Here is a 19429-nt window from a genome sequence, read left to right as displayed (position 1 = left end):
TTTGTGTATGTATAATTAACGTATAAATTTTATTGTCAATGAATTGTTTTATATTTTATTTTATAGAATCAATGGCATCTTCGTCGTCATGCTCATCGAGCATACAAACTAGGTCTGGTCCAGTTGATGGTGACGTCTTGTGGATGCAACCCAAGCATGTTTCGGAACATGTTTGGAATGGGGAACCAGATAGAAAATTACATATCAGACGAGCAGTGCCGACATATCAAGGTGAAGAACAAATACCAGAGGAAATTGTTCCTCTACTTCGGCAATGTGGGTTTTATTGGATCATGAAGATGAGATACCTAAAGATAAATGCGGCCTTAATTAGTGCGTTCATTGAAAGATGGAGGCCCGAAACCCACACGTTTCACCTGAGATGCGGAGAGACTACCATTACTCTCCAAGACGTGTCTATTTTATTAGGTCTGCGTACTGACGGGGCACCATTAATTGGTTCGACAAATCTTAATTGGGCCGATTTGTGTGAAGAATTATTAGGAGTCAGACCACAGGAAGGCGAAATTGACGGCAGTGTGGTCAAATTAATTACAAGATAGTCATTTTTAACACAAAAACACCAGATTTCTCTTTTAAAGTGTAATCCCAAAAGATCTCTTTATTGGAACTTTACATTCAATTTCTCTTTTAAAATTTTTTAATTAACTTCAAATTAATTTCATGAGACACACTTAAAAAAAATGAACAATTTCAAGATAGTCATTTTTAACACAAAATTAAATAATTCATCAACGAAGTTAGTATTATAAATAATTAATCTTAACATTAATAGCTTTAAAATGGAAAAAGCTAATTACAAAATTACTAAAAATATAATAAAATATTTAACACTTTCAAGTTGAACGCTTATAAATTTTTAACACACCAAAAACCAACTTAATCTAATTAATAAAATACTACAACTTCATCTTAAAAAAAATTCTTACTCAAAATATTTACTTCAAATAAATATAATCTACAAAATTTTTTTATTCAAAGTTCAAACATTCATCAATTTTTAACACACTAACAAATTTTGAATCTAGAACACATTTATATGACATATCCGATGGGACGATGCAAGAATGAACATTGAACCAAAAGATTAAATTGTGTCAATATGTCAAGTTCTTCTCTCCAAGATACGCTATAGAATCCAATCCTACCCACCAATAACTTTATTTTATACACAATATAAACTTTATTTTGTGTCAATGTGTCAAATAATTCATGTACACATTTAATCAGCATCTATGATTATTTTGGAAAAAAAAGTTATAACCAAATAAATTTATTGACAAAGATGTAAATAAATTTATTTCACGAAAATTGTTCACGGAAGGAAAAGATAGAAGCAATTAAACGCGAGTTCTGTACAAATTATCAACACCAACCTAATCTAATTAAAAAATTATTACAAATTTCATATTCAAAATATTTTTATTTTCACTCAAAATATTATCTTCAAATTAGTATTGTTACACAATTTTTCTTTTATTTTTGACATTTAAACACACATTTAAACAAGCCTATCAAATATAAAAGTTAATTTAATTTTAAAATAAATAAATACTATATACGAAAAATAACTTAAAAATAATTTCATACCACACAGTTTTTTTCACAGCTAAGTCCACCAAAACAAAACAGAAACAAGCTCAAAGGCACGGACAATAGCTTTAAAATGAAACCTCTGAAGCAGTTGCAAGAAAAGGAAAATGAAGCAGTTGCAAGAAAAACGAAATGAAGCAGTTGCAAGAACAAAAGCATAGGTATTTGAAGACCCTAAATCGCCAAGGGAGCTGGCGTTTTCACCCTAAATCGCCAAAGGAGCTGGCGTTTTCAGCAAAAGCTGCACCTGCAAAAAGCAAAGCTGCAAAGCTGCACCTGCAAAAAGCAAACGCGTAGGGAAGCGCTGGTTTGACCAGCGACTCCACCCTGCATGGCCAAAGCGCCATTGCAGGTGGCGACATCGCTGCTGTCGCCAGTCGCAGTGGCGACATAGCCACGTGGCTCGTCCCTGTCGAAGGCGCCATCACCAATGGCGCCATGCATGGCTGCTACGTAGAAAAACTGCACCCGTGGGAAAATTATTTAGGAACAGCCCTACTCTGGGAAATACTTTCTAAAAGCACCCTAAAGTGGGAAATTTGCCATACTTCACCCTATCTCCAAATTCCTTAAAACAAAGTTCCGCGTAGTCTTGAAAATCATTTCTGAAAATTAATCATAGATTATGACATTAAATGTTATAAAAGAGTCAAATTTTTTAATTACATTTAAATCTAATACTAAAAATAAGGAAAATGAAATTTTTTATTATCATTTTTAACACATGTGGTGATTAATTTGTATATACCATTCAAAAATCTTTGTCTAAAATGTTAGCTATAATTCAGATAGAAAAATAAATTTTGTATAACTCACATAATGCGTGGATTTAAGAAGCCACCGTATTCATCTTGCAAAGCTTGGGGAAGATCCCAATGAAAAAGGGTCACAAATGGTTGTAAGCCTGTGATGTTGAACTTAGTCAATTACCATTATTTTCAACTACCCAAAGAAAATGTTACATGCAAACTTCAATTAAAAAAAAAATATATAGTAAAAGAAATAATTAATGCCAAATACAATAAGACTCTTGAAGCAATAACACCAGTGATTTTTTACAATAAGACTCTTGAAGCATAATTAAGGAATGAAACTATAAAGCTTTAATCACCATCAATGTATGAATTAAAAAAAATCTATAAAACACATTAAATAACCTGCAAAGTATAGTTCTTTGTTGGTGAAATGAACCGGAAGCAAAACCTCAAATCTGATTGGTCAGTATCTACTTTAATTGTTGATGTAAGCAAGTTCACAGTGTGATGAGCAATAGATTTCTCATCATGTACTCCACCATGATGATGAAAAGACAGCCATCGACTTAAAAGTCCAGAAGCAAGCTCAGAGCTATTCCTCTGGCCAGGATGTTGACTACTAGACCCCTACACATGATAAATAACCACAAAAAATGTCTTTTTATAAATGTTTGCCGATTAATCACCCTCAATGTATCACTTGATAAATGTTTTTTATAAATGGCATGCACTTCCAGAAACCAAAAAATGAATGTGTAAAGACAAAGCTGATTTCAAACCTGGTTAATATATGGCTCCATTTGGTGCAACAATTCATACCCCTACAAGTGAAGTAAATTTAAGATGAGCGAGTTGAGACCAAGAATGTGGAAAAGAATAATTTAAGCAATATGTCTACCTGTTTGAAGTAACCAAGAGGTGCAATTTGCATGGCAGAGATAATCCAGAACTAAAAACATTCGAAAAGAAAAAGACAAGGTACTTAAAGAATAATTAAAAAAGCTATATATAAACTGTTGGAAATAAGCCTTTTTATGTTTAGGAAAAGTGTTTAGGAATATTGGAGACTTTGAATAGAAACTTGATAGAAAGGAGAATTCTTTATGGAGGAGAGAACTTTGTATTTTTGCTTGATACAAATGTGTAGGATTACATCTCTATTTATACTACTCTAAGGAGAACTCTAGACATACTAATTCTAGAGAGTTCTCAACTCTAGAGAGTTCTCAACTCTAGAGATCCAAAGAGTATTCTAGAGAATATTACAACCATAAGAAATATCTAGACACTCCAAACACTACAAGAATTCTCTAGAAACATGACCCATAATTACTTAAGCCCAAAATAACTAAGTCCAAGGAACCAAATAATTAATTTGGGCCCAAATCAAGTTTATATTTCAACATCCCCCCTTAAACTTGATTTGTGACTCCAAGCATACTCCTTAGCTTCACGAAAGTTTCCAACTTAAGTGGCTTTGTGAAAATGTCGGCAGCTTGATCTTGAGACATCACATACTTCAGCTTTACCTCCTTCTTCTCAATGCATTCTCTTATGAAGTGGTAACGGGTGTCGATGTGCTTACTTTTTTCATGAAAGACTGGATTCTTTGCCAAAGCGAGTGCTGATTTATTGTCAACACATATTTCCATAGGTTCTTCTTGTGGCATTTTTAACTCTTTCAACAAGTTCCTTAGCCAAATTGCATGACAAACGCATGATGTGGCAGCGACATGCTCGGCTTCACAAGTTGATAGTGTAACTATTGGTTGCTTCTTTGACATCCAAGTGAAAGCAGTATCTCCCATAAAGAACACAAAACCAGTAGTGCTCTTTCTATCATCCAAGTCTCCACTCCAATCGCTATCACTATAGCCAACAATGTTATAATTGTCAGAAGAGTAATAGTGCAAGCCAAAATTTGTTGTACCTTTGATGTATCGAATGATTCTCTTTGCCGCCTTGAAGTGAGTTGTGGTTGGAGCTTCCATGTAGCGACTTACTACTCCTACAGCATAGAGAATATCCGGCCTTGTACATGTCAAGTAACGTAAACTTCCAATCAAACTTTTGTAAAGAGTTGGATCCACATTCTCTCCTTTTTCATGCTTGCTCAACTTGCTGCCACATTCCATCGGGGTGCCAACTGGATTGGCGTCATCCATCTTGAACTTCTTAAGGACTTCTTTGGCATAGCCTTCTTGGGTGATGAAAATTCCTTTGTCTTCTTGTTTTACTTCGATGCCGAGATAATATGCCATGAGCCCCATATCCGTCATCTTAAATTCATTTGACATATCTTTCTTGAACTCTTCGAACATGCTTGGATTGTTCCCTGTAAAGATCAAGTCATCTACATACAAACACACAATCAAAATATCTCCACTTTGCGCTTTGATATAGAGTGCATGCTCATATGGACACTTGATGAAGTTCTTGTCTTGAAAGTACTTGTCGATTCGAACATTCCAAGCTCTCGGTGCTTGCTTGAGACCGTACAACGCCTTCTTCAACTTCAAGACTTTTTCTTCTTGCCCTTTTACTTCATAGCCCAGTGGTTGCTCAATATAGACTTCTTCTTCGAGAAAACCATTCAAGAAGGCTGACTTCACATCCATTTGATAGATCTTCCATTTATTTTGGGCTGCCAAAGAAATGATCAGTCTAATAGTTTCAAGACGAGCAACAGGAGCAAATACCTCATCATAGTCAATTCCTTGTCTTTGACTGTAGCCTTTAGCCACCAATCTTGCTTTGTATCTCTCCACATCTCCTTTAGCATTCTTCTTTGCCTTGTACACCCATCTTACTCCGATTGCTTTGTGTCCTCGTGGAAGTGTAGTAAGTTCCCACGTATCATTCTTCGTGATTGACTTGATTTCTTCGTCCATGGCGTCTTTCCACTTTATGTTTTCCGCTGCTTCTTGATAGCTTAGAGGCTCACAATCACCAAAAAGACAAAAGAGGTTAATGTCGTTTAGGTTTGTGGTTACCTCATAAATCTCTTCAATGCTCCTTAGTCGCGGTGTCCTCTCACTTGAAGTTGTTTCATCCAGCCTTGGTGTCGGTGAGGCAGGTGGTGTAATATGTTCCTCTATGATTGGTTGTTCAATTTCATAATCTTCTTCAAAATAAGGAAGAAAATCATACTTATCTTCTTGAACACTCCAATCCCAACAATCTTCTTCGTCAAACTCCACGTCGCGACTTATGACGATCTTTCTACTATTTGGATTATAGAGCTTGTACCCCTTGGATCTTGAGTCGTAACCCACAAACACGTACTTCTCACTTTTATCATCGAGCTTTGTCCTCTTTTCGTCTGGAACATGGGTATAGGCAATGCTTCCAAACACTTTGAGGTGAGAGATCCTGGGCTTCCTTCCACTCCATGCTTCTTGTGGTGTCTTCTCATGCACGCTTTTTGTTGGGGAACGGTTTGTTAGGTAAACTGCACATGCCACTGCTTCAGCCCAAAACTCCTTCGGCATCTTCTTGCTCTTGAGCATGCCTCACACCATGTTAAGTATGGTCCGGTTCTTTCTCTCTGCTACTTCATTTTGTTGTGGCGATCTTGGCACTGTCAATGGGCGACGGATTCCATGGTCTTCACAATATTTGTTGAACTTATTTGAAGTGAACTCTCCTCCTCGATCAGATCTCATGGCCTTGATGGAAAGACCACTTTCTTTCTCCACGAGGGCTTTGAACTTCTTAAAGTTTTCAAACACTTCTGATTTCTCCTTCAAGAAATAAACCCAGGTTTTTCTGGAATAATCATCAATAAAGAGGAGAAAGTACTTATTCTTACCAAATGAATTGGGTTTGATTGGTCCACAGACATCGGTGTGTATGAGCTCTAGTGGCTTTGTTGCTCTTGCTGTTGATTCCTTTGGAAAACTTTTACGAAATTGTTTCCCAATTAGACATCCTTCGCAAAGTTGGTCTGGGTGGTTGATGCTAGGCAAGCCTCTCACCATCTCCTTCTTCGCTAAATGTTCTAGACCGTCGAAGTTGAGGTGCCCGAACCGTAGATGCCATAGCCACGAAGAGTCGGTATAGCAAGCCTTGAGACACTTTGCCACATCATTTTGAATGTTCAAGAGGAACATTCTATTCTTTGACATAGGCACCTTAGCAATCAAGTTATGTCTACAATCTCTTAAGAAAAAACTATGTTCTTTCAAATGGATGTCATAGCCTTTCTCTAATAATTGTCCCAAGCTCAAAATATTATTCTTCATGTTAGGCACATAGTAGACATTGGATATGAATTGATGACTCCCATTCTTCAAACGTATGAGAATTTTACCTTTGCCTTTGACTGGTATCTTTGAGTCGTCTCCAAATGAGACATTGCCAGTTGCCGCTTCATTGATCTCCACGAACATGCTTTTATCGCCGCACATGTGGTTGCTTGCGCCGGTGTCGAGGTACCACTTGTTTCTTTTCTCTTCAAATTTGTTTTGGCACGCGAGTAGCAAAGTTTCTTCTTCTCCGCCTTTTTCTTCTACAAAGTTAGCTTTCTCTTCAACCTTCTTCGAGAATCTACACTCGGATGCATAGTGACCAATCTTGTTGCAATTGAAGCACTTGATTTGTGATTTGTCATACCTCGACCATGAATTTTCTCTTCCACGACCTCTTGTTACTTGTGGATTCCAACTTCTTTCTCCATTGTTGAATTTGTTGGAGTGGTTGTTGTAACCACCTCTTCCTTCTCCTCCATGTCCTCGTCCACGTCCACGATCTTGGCCGCGACCTCGTCCTCTTTGGCTCTTGTAATTTGCATAGTTTGCTTCCTTTATGTTGAGTTGTAGTAGTTGCTCCGTAGCCTCCTTTTGTCTAATTTTTCTCTTTTGTTTTTCTTCGTATGCTTGTAAGGAACCCATGAGTTGCTCAATAGTCATGGTCTTTAAATCCTTGTTTTCTTCAATGTTGGTAACAATGAAGTCAAAACTTGGATTTAAAGTTCGAAGTATTTTTTCCATGACCTTCACCTCATCAACATCTTTACCATTTCTTTTAAGTTGATTGACTACGGCCAATACTCGAGAAAAATAATCAGAAATTGACTCGGACTCCTCCATAAACAAATGCTCAAAGTCACCTCTAAGAGTTTGAAGACGAATCTTTTTTACTTGCTCAACTCCTTTGTTGCAAGTTTGAAGCTTATCCCATGCTTCTTTGGCCGTCGTTGCGATGGATATCTTCTCAAATGTATCTTCATCCACCGATTGATAAATGAGAAAGAGAGCTTTCTTGTCTCTTTTTCTTGACTCCTTCAACGTCTCCTTTACACCTTGGCTTAGCGAGGCTTCATCTTGCTCCTCGAAGCCATTCTCTACGATATCCCACACATCTTGAGCTCCTAGTAGCGCCTTCATCTTGATACTCCAATTATCATAGTTGTTCTTTGTGAGCATCGGCATTTGGAAAGGAAAACCTCCATTCACCATCCACTACTAGAAAATAAGGTTTTAACATCGGTTATTTAAGACTTTCAACATCGGTTATTAATTGATGTTGAAAGTACCGATGTGGAAAGTAGTATCATTAACATCGGTTTTTCAAAACCGATGTTAACTAATAAATACAACATCGGTTATTTAAATAAGCGATGTTATATGATACGAATTATGAAAAAAAAAATTATAAATCTATAAATTAACATCGGTTTTTTAAAAAACTGATGTTGTAAGTGACATTTAACATCGGTTTTTTAAAAACCGATGTTGTAAGTGACATTTAACATCGGTTTTTTAAAAAACTGATGTTGTAAGTGACATTTAACATCGGTTTTTTAAAAAACCGATGTTGTAAGTGACATTTAATGTTGTAAGTAACATTTAACATCGGTTTTTTAAAAAACTGATTTTGTAAGTGACATTTAACATCGGTTTTTTAAATAACCAATGTTAAATGTGACATGTGACATCGGTTTTTTAAAAACTGATGTTGTAAGTAACATTTCACATCAGTTTTTTAAAAATCTGATGTTGTAAGTGATATTTAACATCGGTTATTTAAATAGGCGATGTTATATGATATGAATTATGAAGAAAAAAAAGTTATAAATCTATAAATCAACATCGATTTTTAAAAAACTGATGTTGTTAGTGACATGTAACATCGGTTTTTAAAATAACCGATGTTAAATGTGATATATGACATCGGTTTTTAAAAAACTGATGTTGTAAGTGACATTTCACATCAGTTTTTTTAAAAACTGATGTGAAATGTCACCTACAACATCAGTTTTTTTAAAAACCGATGTTAAAAAATGTTGAGGTAGGTGACATTTAACATCAGTTTTTAAAAAAACTGATGTTGTAAGTAACATTTCACATCAGTTTTTTTAAAGACCGATGTTGTTTTAGAAATTTATTTTTAACATGATGTCTTTTTTTTCAATAAATCCCAAAAATAACCTGCAAATTTTAAAATCAGACCACACAACATATAATTTTCATTCTGTTTTGAAACAGTTTTTACCAGAAAATTCAATAAGAAATTTACTAATTACTATGAATTTAAAACATATTTAATGTTGAGACATGAATTGTAAATTAAGTAAGTAAATATAAACTACAATTACAAGATTGTCTAAACATCCTAAGTTTCATTTTTCACTTTCAAATAGTACTTTGCCCACTGGTTGCGAAGTGCCTTCAATCTTTCTGGTTCCAATGGTCTAGGATCAGTGAAATACTGCATGATATAATAAAACATAAGTTAATAATATATTAGCAATCATAATAATATGAAATTTGGTGAATTAAAAATTACCATTTCCCAATTATTCTGGAAATTTCCTAAGATTATAGTTGACATCCAATGCATGACGTAATACCCACACTCAGTGCTTCCTTTTTGTCTATTACACTAAATACATTATGAAATTTAGATATGCAACGTTCAGTACAAATTAGTCTACACAATACTAAAATATAAGTGAAAACATATTGTTTAAATAACTTACTTTAACAACAATCCACCTAGCAGGAGTCTTGGATTTACTTTGTTGAGTATCGTCAAGTCCTTTCAAAGCACTATTGAATACAAACATAGATTCTTATTGTACATTTAAAATTTTGATTTACCTGACTAATGCTAATGCAAATATATTAAAAAACAACACTGACCTATTAATTATGCCTTTGAGGTAGTTGTCTGGCTTATTATGCAACGAACAAAACCAAATGACAACATTTTCCTTAGGCAAAATGACGACCATTTGCCAATGTGCACTGCAGTGGAGACCAATATATGTTATTATACTATTATACATTATTTAAATTCATTTGTTGAGTTTAAGTTACCCATTCAAGTAGGCTCCTAGGTACACATCTCGTTTTGAATTTTGCATCCAGTTCTTAATGTAATTTTCTGATTCAAATTGTGATTGGCCAGATCTCTGGATAGACTGTGGCTCGAGGAATCCATACACATCGATATTCCCAGCTCGCATACTTGTCTCAGTCATATGCCTATTATTGTTAACACAAAGTAAATTATGCATGAAGGTAAAACAATAAATTAGGTAACTAACAATAATCTAAATTGACTTACAGAATCCACAACTGTATAACAGATATGCTGAGACATTGACCACCATGTGCAATTTCAGACAGATCTTCATGCTTTATGTACAAGGGAAAGTTTTCATTAAATAGGCCAAACAAGGTAGCATCCCACATAACCTGCAATGGCTTCAGAAAAAGCTGTGGAATGGTCAATGTCATTAGATATAGCGGATCATCGACCTCATCATCCGGCCTATCTGCAGGTTTCGCGGGTCTCACAGCTCCCTGTTTATCCAACATAATTAATTGACATAATTTAATCACAGTAAACATTTTAATTGGAAAAATAAGCATTTAATGACACTAAAATACCTGTTCTGATAAACGCTTGACTAGATGTGTCGGCCAAGCAAGGAATGTGTTAAGAGCCTGTCCCACGACCTTAACCTCTTTAGTGGGTACAGGAATGGGAGCATCTACATCTCTAATCTCCTCAACACTAACCTTAACTTGATCATGCAGCAAAGGAATGTTGTGAATTGTTGTAGATCCCTCATAAACTCTTCCCAGGGCAACCAGGCGAGAAGGATATTCTTCAATATACAACCCACATTTGTATGAGTCACCGGTGTCTAGATCGTTCCCTGAGGGATCAACACAACTCTCCTTTGTGCTGACACGAGCAGCTGAAGGACCAACATCAGGTTCAGGAGGCAGTGCGAGTCCCTGTGATTGCATTTGGCTGAAGGATAATATTAGCCGTCGAGTGACTTTTTCTGTGATTGAATCCTCTAGTTGGTCCTTGATTTGTTGCGTCAACTGTTGCAGGTATTCGGGAGCAATGGAGGAGGTCCTTGAAGCTGATCCAAAGTATTGTTTGATGGTTATACCGGCTCCTACAGCACGCACACGACCAGGGTGTTCTGGTCGCCCAATGGCAGCAGTCAGTATATCATGACGTCCATGGGTAACAAAGGAACCCTGTGAGGCCTGCTCCTCAAGCGCATCCTGTGAAGAACACATTTATTCTATACTTAATCACACAATAAAAAAAATAATTACAATTATGAATTGAAAGTGACTTACAATCTTGTCAGCAATTTCCTTTGCTGCTTCAGATGTCATGTCACCAGTTTTCTTGGTGCGGGCTAGCTTCCACTTCACGTGTCGTTTGATGGGAGATGGAGGATCAATGACGGTGTCAGTGCTTCCGGATTGAGTTGCTTCCTCTAGTTTTTTCTTTCTCTTCTCATCCATCAACTTTTTTTCTAAATATTCATAACCCCCACGAGACATCACGTGAGGGGCAGTGTTTTGTTTTTGGACAGCTTGTGCTTTTTTTCGAACATTCTGTAAAAATGAAACATTAATGAAACTCATGATTACAATGTATTATAATAAGTTCATTTAAAGTTAAAAAAATGAAAATCCCAAATTAGTTACCTCCCATGAAGGGTCTCTACGGCTCTGGCAAAATTGGGTCCATTTCTCCTTGCTAATGCCGTACATTTTGCATACAGTGTCATCAACACTATCCTTGTCAGCTGCAAGTGCCCATTTCGACGTCAAATCAGACTTAAACTGTCTCCACCGCTCCCCCACAGTCTGAAGTATTTTCTTTTTTGTCCTTAAATCAGATGCTTCAGGGATATCAAATTCAGCCTAACAAAGAGTAAATTAGGTTTTATTAATACTAAATTCAAATATTTGGCTAACAAACAATATGGAACATGAAATAATACATGATACCTGAATATCCTCCCATATCAAATCCTTCTGAGTAATAGGGACATGCTTCCAATTTTCGTATGTGACATCCACCTTATCACGAGCAACGATCCCTAAATATGTTCTAAATTTCTTGCTGTGGGGACCGTCTGCTTTGCCAGTAACAGGATCCACATGGACAAGGGGTCTCTCTGCCCCAACTGGTCTAGTCGCCAATAATCTTAGGCGTGAGGCCTTTCTAGTCCGCTTCAATGGTGGTGACGACGAATGCGATGTTACACCAGTAGAAGGAGGAGGAGGCGGAGGAGAGTTTGACTGTGTAGCCATTTGGCTGTGAAAAAAAAAACATTAATTCAATATGTTATAAAAAATAAATGCGTATGAATGTAATTAAATGAATTGAAATTAAGTACAAAATAAAAAAAAATTACATTAGACGATGTTAATTAATTCTCCTTCATCGTGATCATTACGATTAGCATGAACATCGTCAGTTTCTTCTCCGATGACATTAGGTGACAATTGTGTGGACAAAGGACTAACATAAGTATCAATGTATGAATAATCATCTTCAACATTGACACCTATTGTTTTTCCATGTAAAACCACTGACCACCTTTGATCACAAGGGTCTTCGACATAAAATACTTGTTTCGCTTGTTCTGCCATAATGAAAGGATCATTCTGGTATGCGAGTTTGTTAAGATCCACCAACGTAAATCCCACATCATCGGTCTGCACACCGGTATTACTGTCAACCCACTTACATTTGAAAACACAGACAGTGAATTTGACATAGTTAAGCTCCCAAATTTCTTCAATGAAACCAAAGTAAGGGATGAAAGCTACACAAGGATTGTCATCATGTACACTAGCGAAGTGTTGAGATTCAGCCCTTAGGGTAACCCCACTGTTTTGCATTGTACTTTTTTGGTCTTGTGCTTTTGTATAGAAGGAATACTTGTTTATATCATATCCTTGCCAAGTTATAACATTTCTTTTAGGTCCATCTGCTAGCTTTCTCAACATTTCAGAAGCATTATCATCAGCCAAGATTGTGTGTTTAAACCAATCTAGGAAAGTCTTGTTATGTTTTTTCAACACTGAGTTCTTCGACATTTTTGGATTACTTTGTTTGACTAAATTTTCATGACGAACTATGTATGGCAAAACTTCATTACTATTATTCAACACATACAAGTGAGCTTGTTGCAAATCTTCTACACTTGGAGTGATGACATGCAGTCCTCTTGAACCCTTACCTCTTACTCTTTCGTCATGCCGAGACTCGGGAAGCCCAACAGGTTTAGCTTTTTCAATGTACTCTGAACAAAATTCAATGGCTTCTTCTGCAATGTACCTTTCAACAATAGATGCTTCAGGACGGTGTAGATTTTTGGTATACCCTTTTAAGATCTTCATGTATCGCTCAACCGGATACATCCACCGCAAATAAACAGGACCACAACATTTGATTTCTCTGACTAGATGAATAATTAAGTGAACCATGATGTCAAAGAATGCAGGCGGAAAATACATCTCCAACTCACACAATATAATAGCAGCCTCATTTTCCAGTTCGTCTAACTTCACAGGATCAAGAACTTTGCTACATATAGAATTGAAGAAAAAGCACAGCCGAGTTATGGCAAGCCTGACTTTGTTAGGCAAAATGTCTCGTATGGCCACCGATAACAATTGTTGCATCAAGACGTGACAATCATGAGACTTTAAGCCTACCAACTTAAGATCCTTCAAATGCACAAGGCTCTTAATATTTGAAGAGTATCCTTGTGGAACTTTGACCCGTCGTAGGCATTGACAAAAACTGAACTTTTCCTTTCTGGACAAAGTATGACAAGCTGGAGGCAAGTATATTTTTCTACCATCAGACCTTGGATGTAACGACGCTCGAATACCCATCTCAGCTAGATCTTGACGAGTATTCAAACCATCTTTTGTCTTGCCGTGAATGTTAAGGAGCGTCCCAATGAGACTATCACATACATTTTTCTCCACATGCATAACATCAATACAATGTCTAACATCTAGATCAACCCAATACGGAAGATCAAACAAAATCGACCTTTTCTTCCATATGCAAGTCTTATTTTTGAGTTTTGATTCATTCTTGACTGAATACTAATTAAGAGCACTAAAAATTTCTTAGAATGCAGTATTTTCATTATTTCATCATTTATTTTTTTCTACGTTTTTTATCATCTGTCATCGACATCCATTGAAAGATTTGTAAGCTTTAATGACCATAGTTAATTTCCTTTTCCGTCTTACCTAGTTTAGTTTTTATTCAAAATTTTGAGAATAGAACGATTCTCAAACACGTCTTTAATTAAAGAACATTTGCTTTGCAAAAAAATAATTATTAGCAATGAACATAATTAATTTTAAAAAAAACAAATAATTAAGCCTTGTCTGTTCACTGTTTTCAAACTTCAAAGAGCAAGAAATAAGCGGAATGCAGAGCAATTCATCAATGCCACCTCCGAACTCAAAATCGAGACCTAAAATTAATCAAACGGACTTCGAAATGAGTTAACCACTCGGAGACGAAGCAAAACCTTAAGCTCAAGACTCTAACAAAAACAACAATAACAACCTGCATTTAGAGAGGTATTTGCCCCAACCACAAAAAAAAAAGAAGCAAAGTTCAATAAGAGAGCCAAACAAAAGAGACGCAAACCTGATTGCGGTGGCGTCTCAGAGGTGTGCGGCTGCGCCGTGGTGCTGATTGCTGCAAGGGTTTTGCGTCCCAGCGCAATGCAGAGAAGCTTCTCTGCCCGATGCGAACTCCAAGAGCGAAGGGAACCCTGTCCTCCGCCACAGGTCGCTGCCGTCGATGAAGCACCCACCGTGTGCAGACCGTCGACGCTTCTCTTTTGCCGAGTGAGTGACTGAGAAAGGGTTTTGTGTGTGCCGCCGAGTGAGTGAGGAGTGATGTGTGCGCTTTAGCTATTAAAAAACAAATTACAGTAACCTTTAAATTGAAGGTGTGAATTATTATTATTATTATTATATTTTGAAACTATTTTAGCAAAAATATAAAATTGTTTGACTCGTATTTCATCGAGCAATTTGCTAAAGAGGACGTTTGATAGGAGAAAGATTTTTTGTTTTTTTAGAATCATAGGTTAAAAAATTTAGGTGGTGTTTTGTTTGATTTGCTTCTGTTTTTATTTTTTTTAAAAATAGAATATAAGAGTAAAAATATTTTTGTTTCAAATTTTTTAAAAAATATTTTATCGAAAAATATTTTAAAAAATAGAATCAAAATTAAAAACAACAAATGTTTTTAATTTTTCTAAATAAGTGAAAATATGATAACACTTTAGAGTATTTTTTTTGTTGATAAATATTTTTTAAATCTTGAAAATTTAAAAATAAAAATTATTTTCAAAAAATGAAAATAAAAAATAAAAAACAGAAAATAAACACTCAAATCAAGACTCATCTTAGTTTTTGATGTTTGATAGGTATTTTTAAAAAATAAAATTTACGAGAAAAGATATTTTGTGAAAATGTTTTTAATCAATTTTTCACGAAATTTTTTTCCATGGAGAGAGTTAGAAATTTTATTTTTTTCAGTTTAATTTTTTTTATTATAATAAAAAAATTATATTTTTTATTAAATTATATAATATGGTAAATAATTTAAATAATTAGTAAAAATATGGATTCTTAGAAAATTTATCTAATTTTTTTTAATAATCAATCAAATAAATTTGATTGATTCAAAAAAAATATAATTTTCATGTGATGATTATTAAAAATTATGATATCGAACATGAAAAACTTCTTTACTACTGAATGTCCCTAAAAGTAATTTTTTTTTCTTTTTTTCTATAGTCCTTCGTTCTCAAAACTACCATCTTTTATTGTACCATATGAATGGAAATTACAATGAAAATGTTACATTTAAAATTATTGACATGAAGGAAAGGACTCTTACTTGAGTAGCGTCCTTAAAAATAAATACAAATATAATTTTTATTTAATTGATAAATATTAATTATTAATTTATTAATTTTTGTTAGTGAAAAATTTAAATTCACAACCTATCTCTTCTTTTCTCTCTTTTATTAATCTTTTTGGTCTCAATGGTGTGAAACTAATTTTTTTTAATTATTATAATTTATATTTTAATTCTCTTTTAATTTTTATAAAAATTAAAAAATATATTTTTAGAGAAGTAAAATGTAAATTATAAAAATTATAAAAACCAAATAAGTAATTTAAATTTTTTTAAGTGATTCAAATTTTAGGGTTATTAAAAAACTACAAATCCATGAGGTTTCTGATCGCATTCTTACTGCTGAAAGTCTTAATTAACCAATTAGTCTTCAGTCTGTTGGAAGCGTTCAATCCTGTGAAGCAACAAACTGTTTGCATAATCCTGTGGTGTATTTGACATCGTAGCAATCAATGGATATGGGAAAACACAAATACGCAGCCATCAACTTTAGTCCACTCGGAATGGTCGAATGAATGCCCCCACAAATCACTATTTTCTTTAAAGTAGAAAATCCTTTCTCAATTTACGTTTTAAGCTTCATTTTATGTTAGGCTGACATTGAATTGGTGCTCATAGAATATTAATTAAAAAATTTAAAAAAAAATTATTATATAAATCACAAGAGATTATAAATACTTATCAGTATAATTTTTATTTAATATTATTGAATACTACTACCAGTATAATTTTTATTTAATTTTATTATAAATACTTATCAATCAGTTGTTTTTAAGTGTATTTTCGGTTTAGCATCTCCTAATGTAAAATCCACGATTGCAGTGAAACTGTTAATTGATTTTATTTTTTTTTAATTTTTAACCAATTGACGTAGTATTTTATGTTCTTTAACGTTTTTTTCTAAAATATGTATCTTTTTAACGGCATGTATTTAATATTATGCAAGAATCATATCTTAAATTAATTTTTAGAATTTTTTTATAAATAACAATGATTTTATATTTATTCTGAAATATGTCCATTGAAATAAATTATTTTATCGGTCATAGAGATCTGACTAAACAATTATTTTTTTTTGTCTTTTCTTGGTTGAATAGTTATTATATATTTTTATGTTTAATTTTTACGAATAAAAAAAATTAATCAATCCGACCCTACACTTACTTGGATAGTAGTCACACACTACATTTGGACATTTGCAGTAGATCGATCTTTGACAAAAAAAAGTTACGCAAGATTTTAATTTCTATAAAGAAATCATATAATTTTTTTATATCATTCATTAGTTAAAATTTATTATTACTACAATTTTTAGGATAACTAACATGAAAAAAAATTGTACATAATAATTTATTATTAAATATTAGTGTAAAAAATAAAATTATTAACATATACTATTTACTCTTTTTTTTAGTAGCATCCACTATTTACTCTTAACACAATGCATTTGGTAATAACCAAAATATTAAATTTTACGTCCATTTGTATGTTGGTTAAATGTCACTTACAACATCAGTTTTTTAAAAAACCGATGTTAAATGTCACTTACAACATCAGTTTTTTAAAAAACCGATGTTAAATGTCACTTACAACATCAGTTTTTTAAAAAACCGATGTTAACTAATGATGTTAACATCGATTTTCCAAAAAACCGATGTTAACGTGTATGCATTAACATCGGTTTTTTGGAAAACCGATGTTAACATATTACACGTTAACATCAGTTTTTGAAAAACCGATGTTAACGTGTATGCATTAACATCGGTTTTTTGGAAAACCGATGTTAACATATTATACGTTAACATCGGTTTTTGAAAAACCGATGTTAACAAATGATGTTAACATCGGTTTTCCAAAAAACCGATGTTAACATCATTAGTTAACATCGGTTTTTTGGAAAACCGATGTTAAGAATGATACTTTATTTACAAATATGCCACCGCGTTTAACTTAACATCGGTTTTGTAAAAAACCGATGTTAATAAGCCGATGTTAAAACTACTTTTTGTAATAGTGATCTTTTGAGGATCTTGAAGCTCTGATACCACTTTGTTGAAAATAAGGCTTTTTATGTTTAGGAAAAGTGTTTAGGAATATTAGAGACTTTGAATAGAAACTTGATAGGAAGGAGAATTCTTTATGGAGGAGAGAACTTTGTATTTTTGCTTGATACAAATGTGTAGGATTACATCTCTATTTATACTACTCTAAGGAGAACTCTAGACACACTAATTCTAGAGAGTTCTCAACTCTAGAGATCCAAAGAGTATTCTAGAGAATATTACAACCATAAGAAATATCTAGACACTCCAAACACTACAAGAATTCTCTAGAAACATGACCCATAATTACTTAAGCCCAAAATAACTAAGTCCAAGGAACCAAATAATTAATTTGGGCCCAAATCAAGTTTATATTTCAACATAAACTGCAATTTGCATGGCAGAGATGCTTTCACGAAAATGAGGATAAGAGATATTATGTGAAGTAATGTCCATATGTCCCCCTGTATTCGGGCTTGGGTTTATCTTACTTAGGTGTTATTTTATGTACACTATTAGATTGTCTCCATCATTATGGGATTATGTCCCTAATCCAAAATTCTGGGAGACATTTAATGATTTTGTTCAGACTTAAAATTAAGCGTTTGGATATCTAAAAAAATTTCCATTTGCCCAGATATGCGATGCAATCAAGCCTAAATCTCTGTTCTTTGTCTCTGATAGAAACTAGATCAGAAACTAGAACGGAATGAGTTTTTTTATTGAATGAATCCCTAATGGTTAATCTGCACCAGTGTGGTATAAGAATTCAGAATGAATGTGGGCAAAATCTACAAGAATGACCTCCCCAGGAAAAAGAGAGCCCAGTTTCTCCCACCCAAAACTAATCCTCACCAACTAACTCCCTTCCCTTTTCATCTTCTGCAGTTCTAAAAAATCCTTCAAATATGATAGTAAAATTAACAAAAGTTAAAAAGATAAAGCATATGAAAAAAGCAATGTTTTTCAAGATAGATGAGGCAACGAAAATTGACATCAGACCACAGGTGTTTAAAATTAAAACAAATGAAGTGAAGACTTATATTACTAAAACACTACAATAAAAGTGGACTAAGAGCAGTAGCTCGATTCACACCAAGTCTCAAACCTCCTTCATAATGATAATAATAAAAAATAAAATATAAATAATATGTAGAACACAAACGATACCAAATATTTGGACACTATATGCCTTAACATTGGAAATATTACTAGCTCATTACCAGAAGATCATTTTGTGTTTTAAGATAAGCTAAATCAGAAAGTTGAAGCCTCTCTTTTACTTTTTATGGACTTGGTTCAAAGAGGTCTTAAAATTATAAGCTGGTAGAAATTATAACAGACAGTAAATGCAGCCTTCCTAGTGCATACTATAGAGAAACAGAAATCTATGTTAAAAATAATTCAATGGGGGAAAATAGCAGGAATAATCTGAATTGATACCTCAATCTTTTTCCTCAAATCATCATTTCCTTTCAGGAGGGAGTGCACTGGAATGAAGGCTGAAAGAAATATAATCCATCCTAATTCCAACACTAGAATCCTGTAGAGTCAAATAGGACACATCACATGGCCAGGACATTAACATGAAAAGCATAAAAGAGGGACTAATAGGCCAAACACAAACATTACATTTGAAGTCACAAAATTTAAAAATTCATGATTTATACATGAAATTCTTTTTTCAAAAGGATTTGCTTTGATTTTGAAATCTTTGTGATTTTAGTTGAGTACATGCAGAAATCTGCTCAAATTTGATTTGATTTAAGTTTTAAC

General features: G+C 33.9%; 1 protein-coding gene and 2 long non-coding RNA genes across 3 annotated transcripts; all 3 read right to left on the bottom strand.

Moving 5' to 3' along the window:
* Positions 1-2166: 2166 nt before the first annotated feature.
* On the bottom strand, positions 2167-3021 carry LOC114392536. Its single transcript, XR_003662336.1, has 3 exons — positions 2772-3021; positions 2431-2518; positions 2167-2219 (listed from the first exon to the last, which is right to left on the bottom strand). It is a non-coding gene; the product is annotated as an uncharacterized LOC114392536 (long non-coding RNA).
* A 5836-nt stretch (positions 3022-8857) lies between these two features.
* Positions 8858-9219, bottom strand: LOC114392535. Its single transcript, XR_003662335.1, has 2 exons — positions 9159-9219; positions 8858-9080 (listed from the first exon to the last, which is right to left on the bottom strand). It is a non-coding gene; the product is annotated as an uncharacterized LOC114392535 (long non-coding RNA).
* An 83-nt stretch (positions 9220-9302) lies between these two features.
* On the bottom strand, positions 9303-12383 carry LOC114391710. Its single transcript, XM_028352678.1, has 8 exons — positions 12055-12383; positions 11645-11954; positions 11339-11557; positions 10982-11245; positions 10268-10903; positions 9942-10180; positions 9797-9859; positions 9303-9312 (listed from the first exon to the last, which is right to left on the bottom strand). Exons 2-8 carry the CDS (start codon positions 11948-11950, stop codon positions 9303-9305), a joined length of 1737 nt encoding a protein of 578 aa, XP_028208479.1. The 5' UTR covers positions 11951-11954; positions 12055-12383.
* Between the last annotated feature and the right edge of the window lie 7046 nt (positions 12384-19429).

This window comes from Glycine soja, chromosome 17 (genome assembly GCF_004193775.1).
Source record: "Glycine soja cultivar W05 chromosome 17, ASM419377v2, whole genome shotgun sequence".
Lineage (NCBI taxonomy): Eukaryota > Viridiplantae > Streptophyta > Magnoliopsida > Fabales > Fabaceae > Glycine > Glycine soja.
The sequence above is the reverse complement of the archived record's forward strand: the minus strand, read 5'-3'. Positions and strand labels throughout refer to the sequence as shown.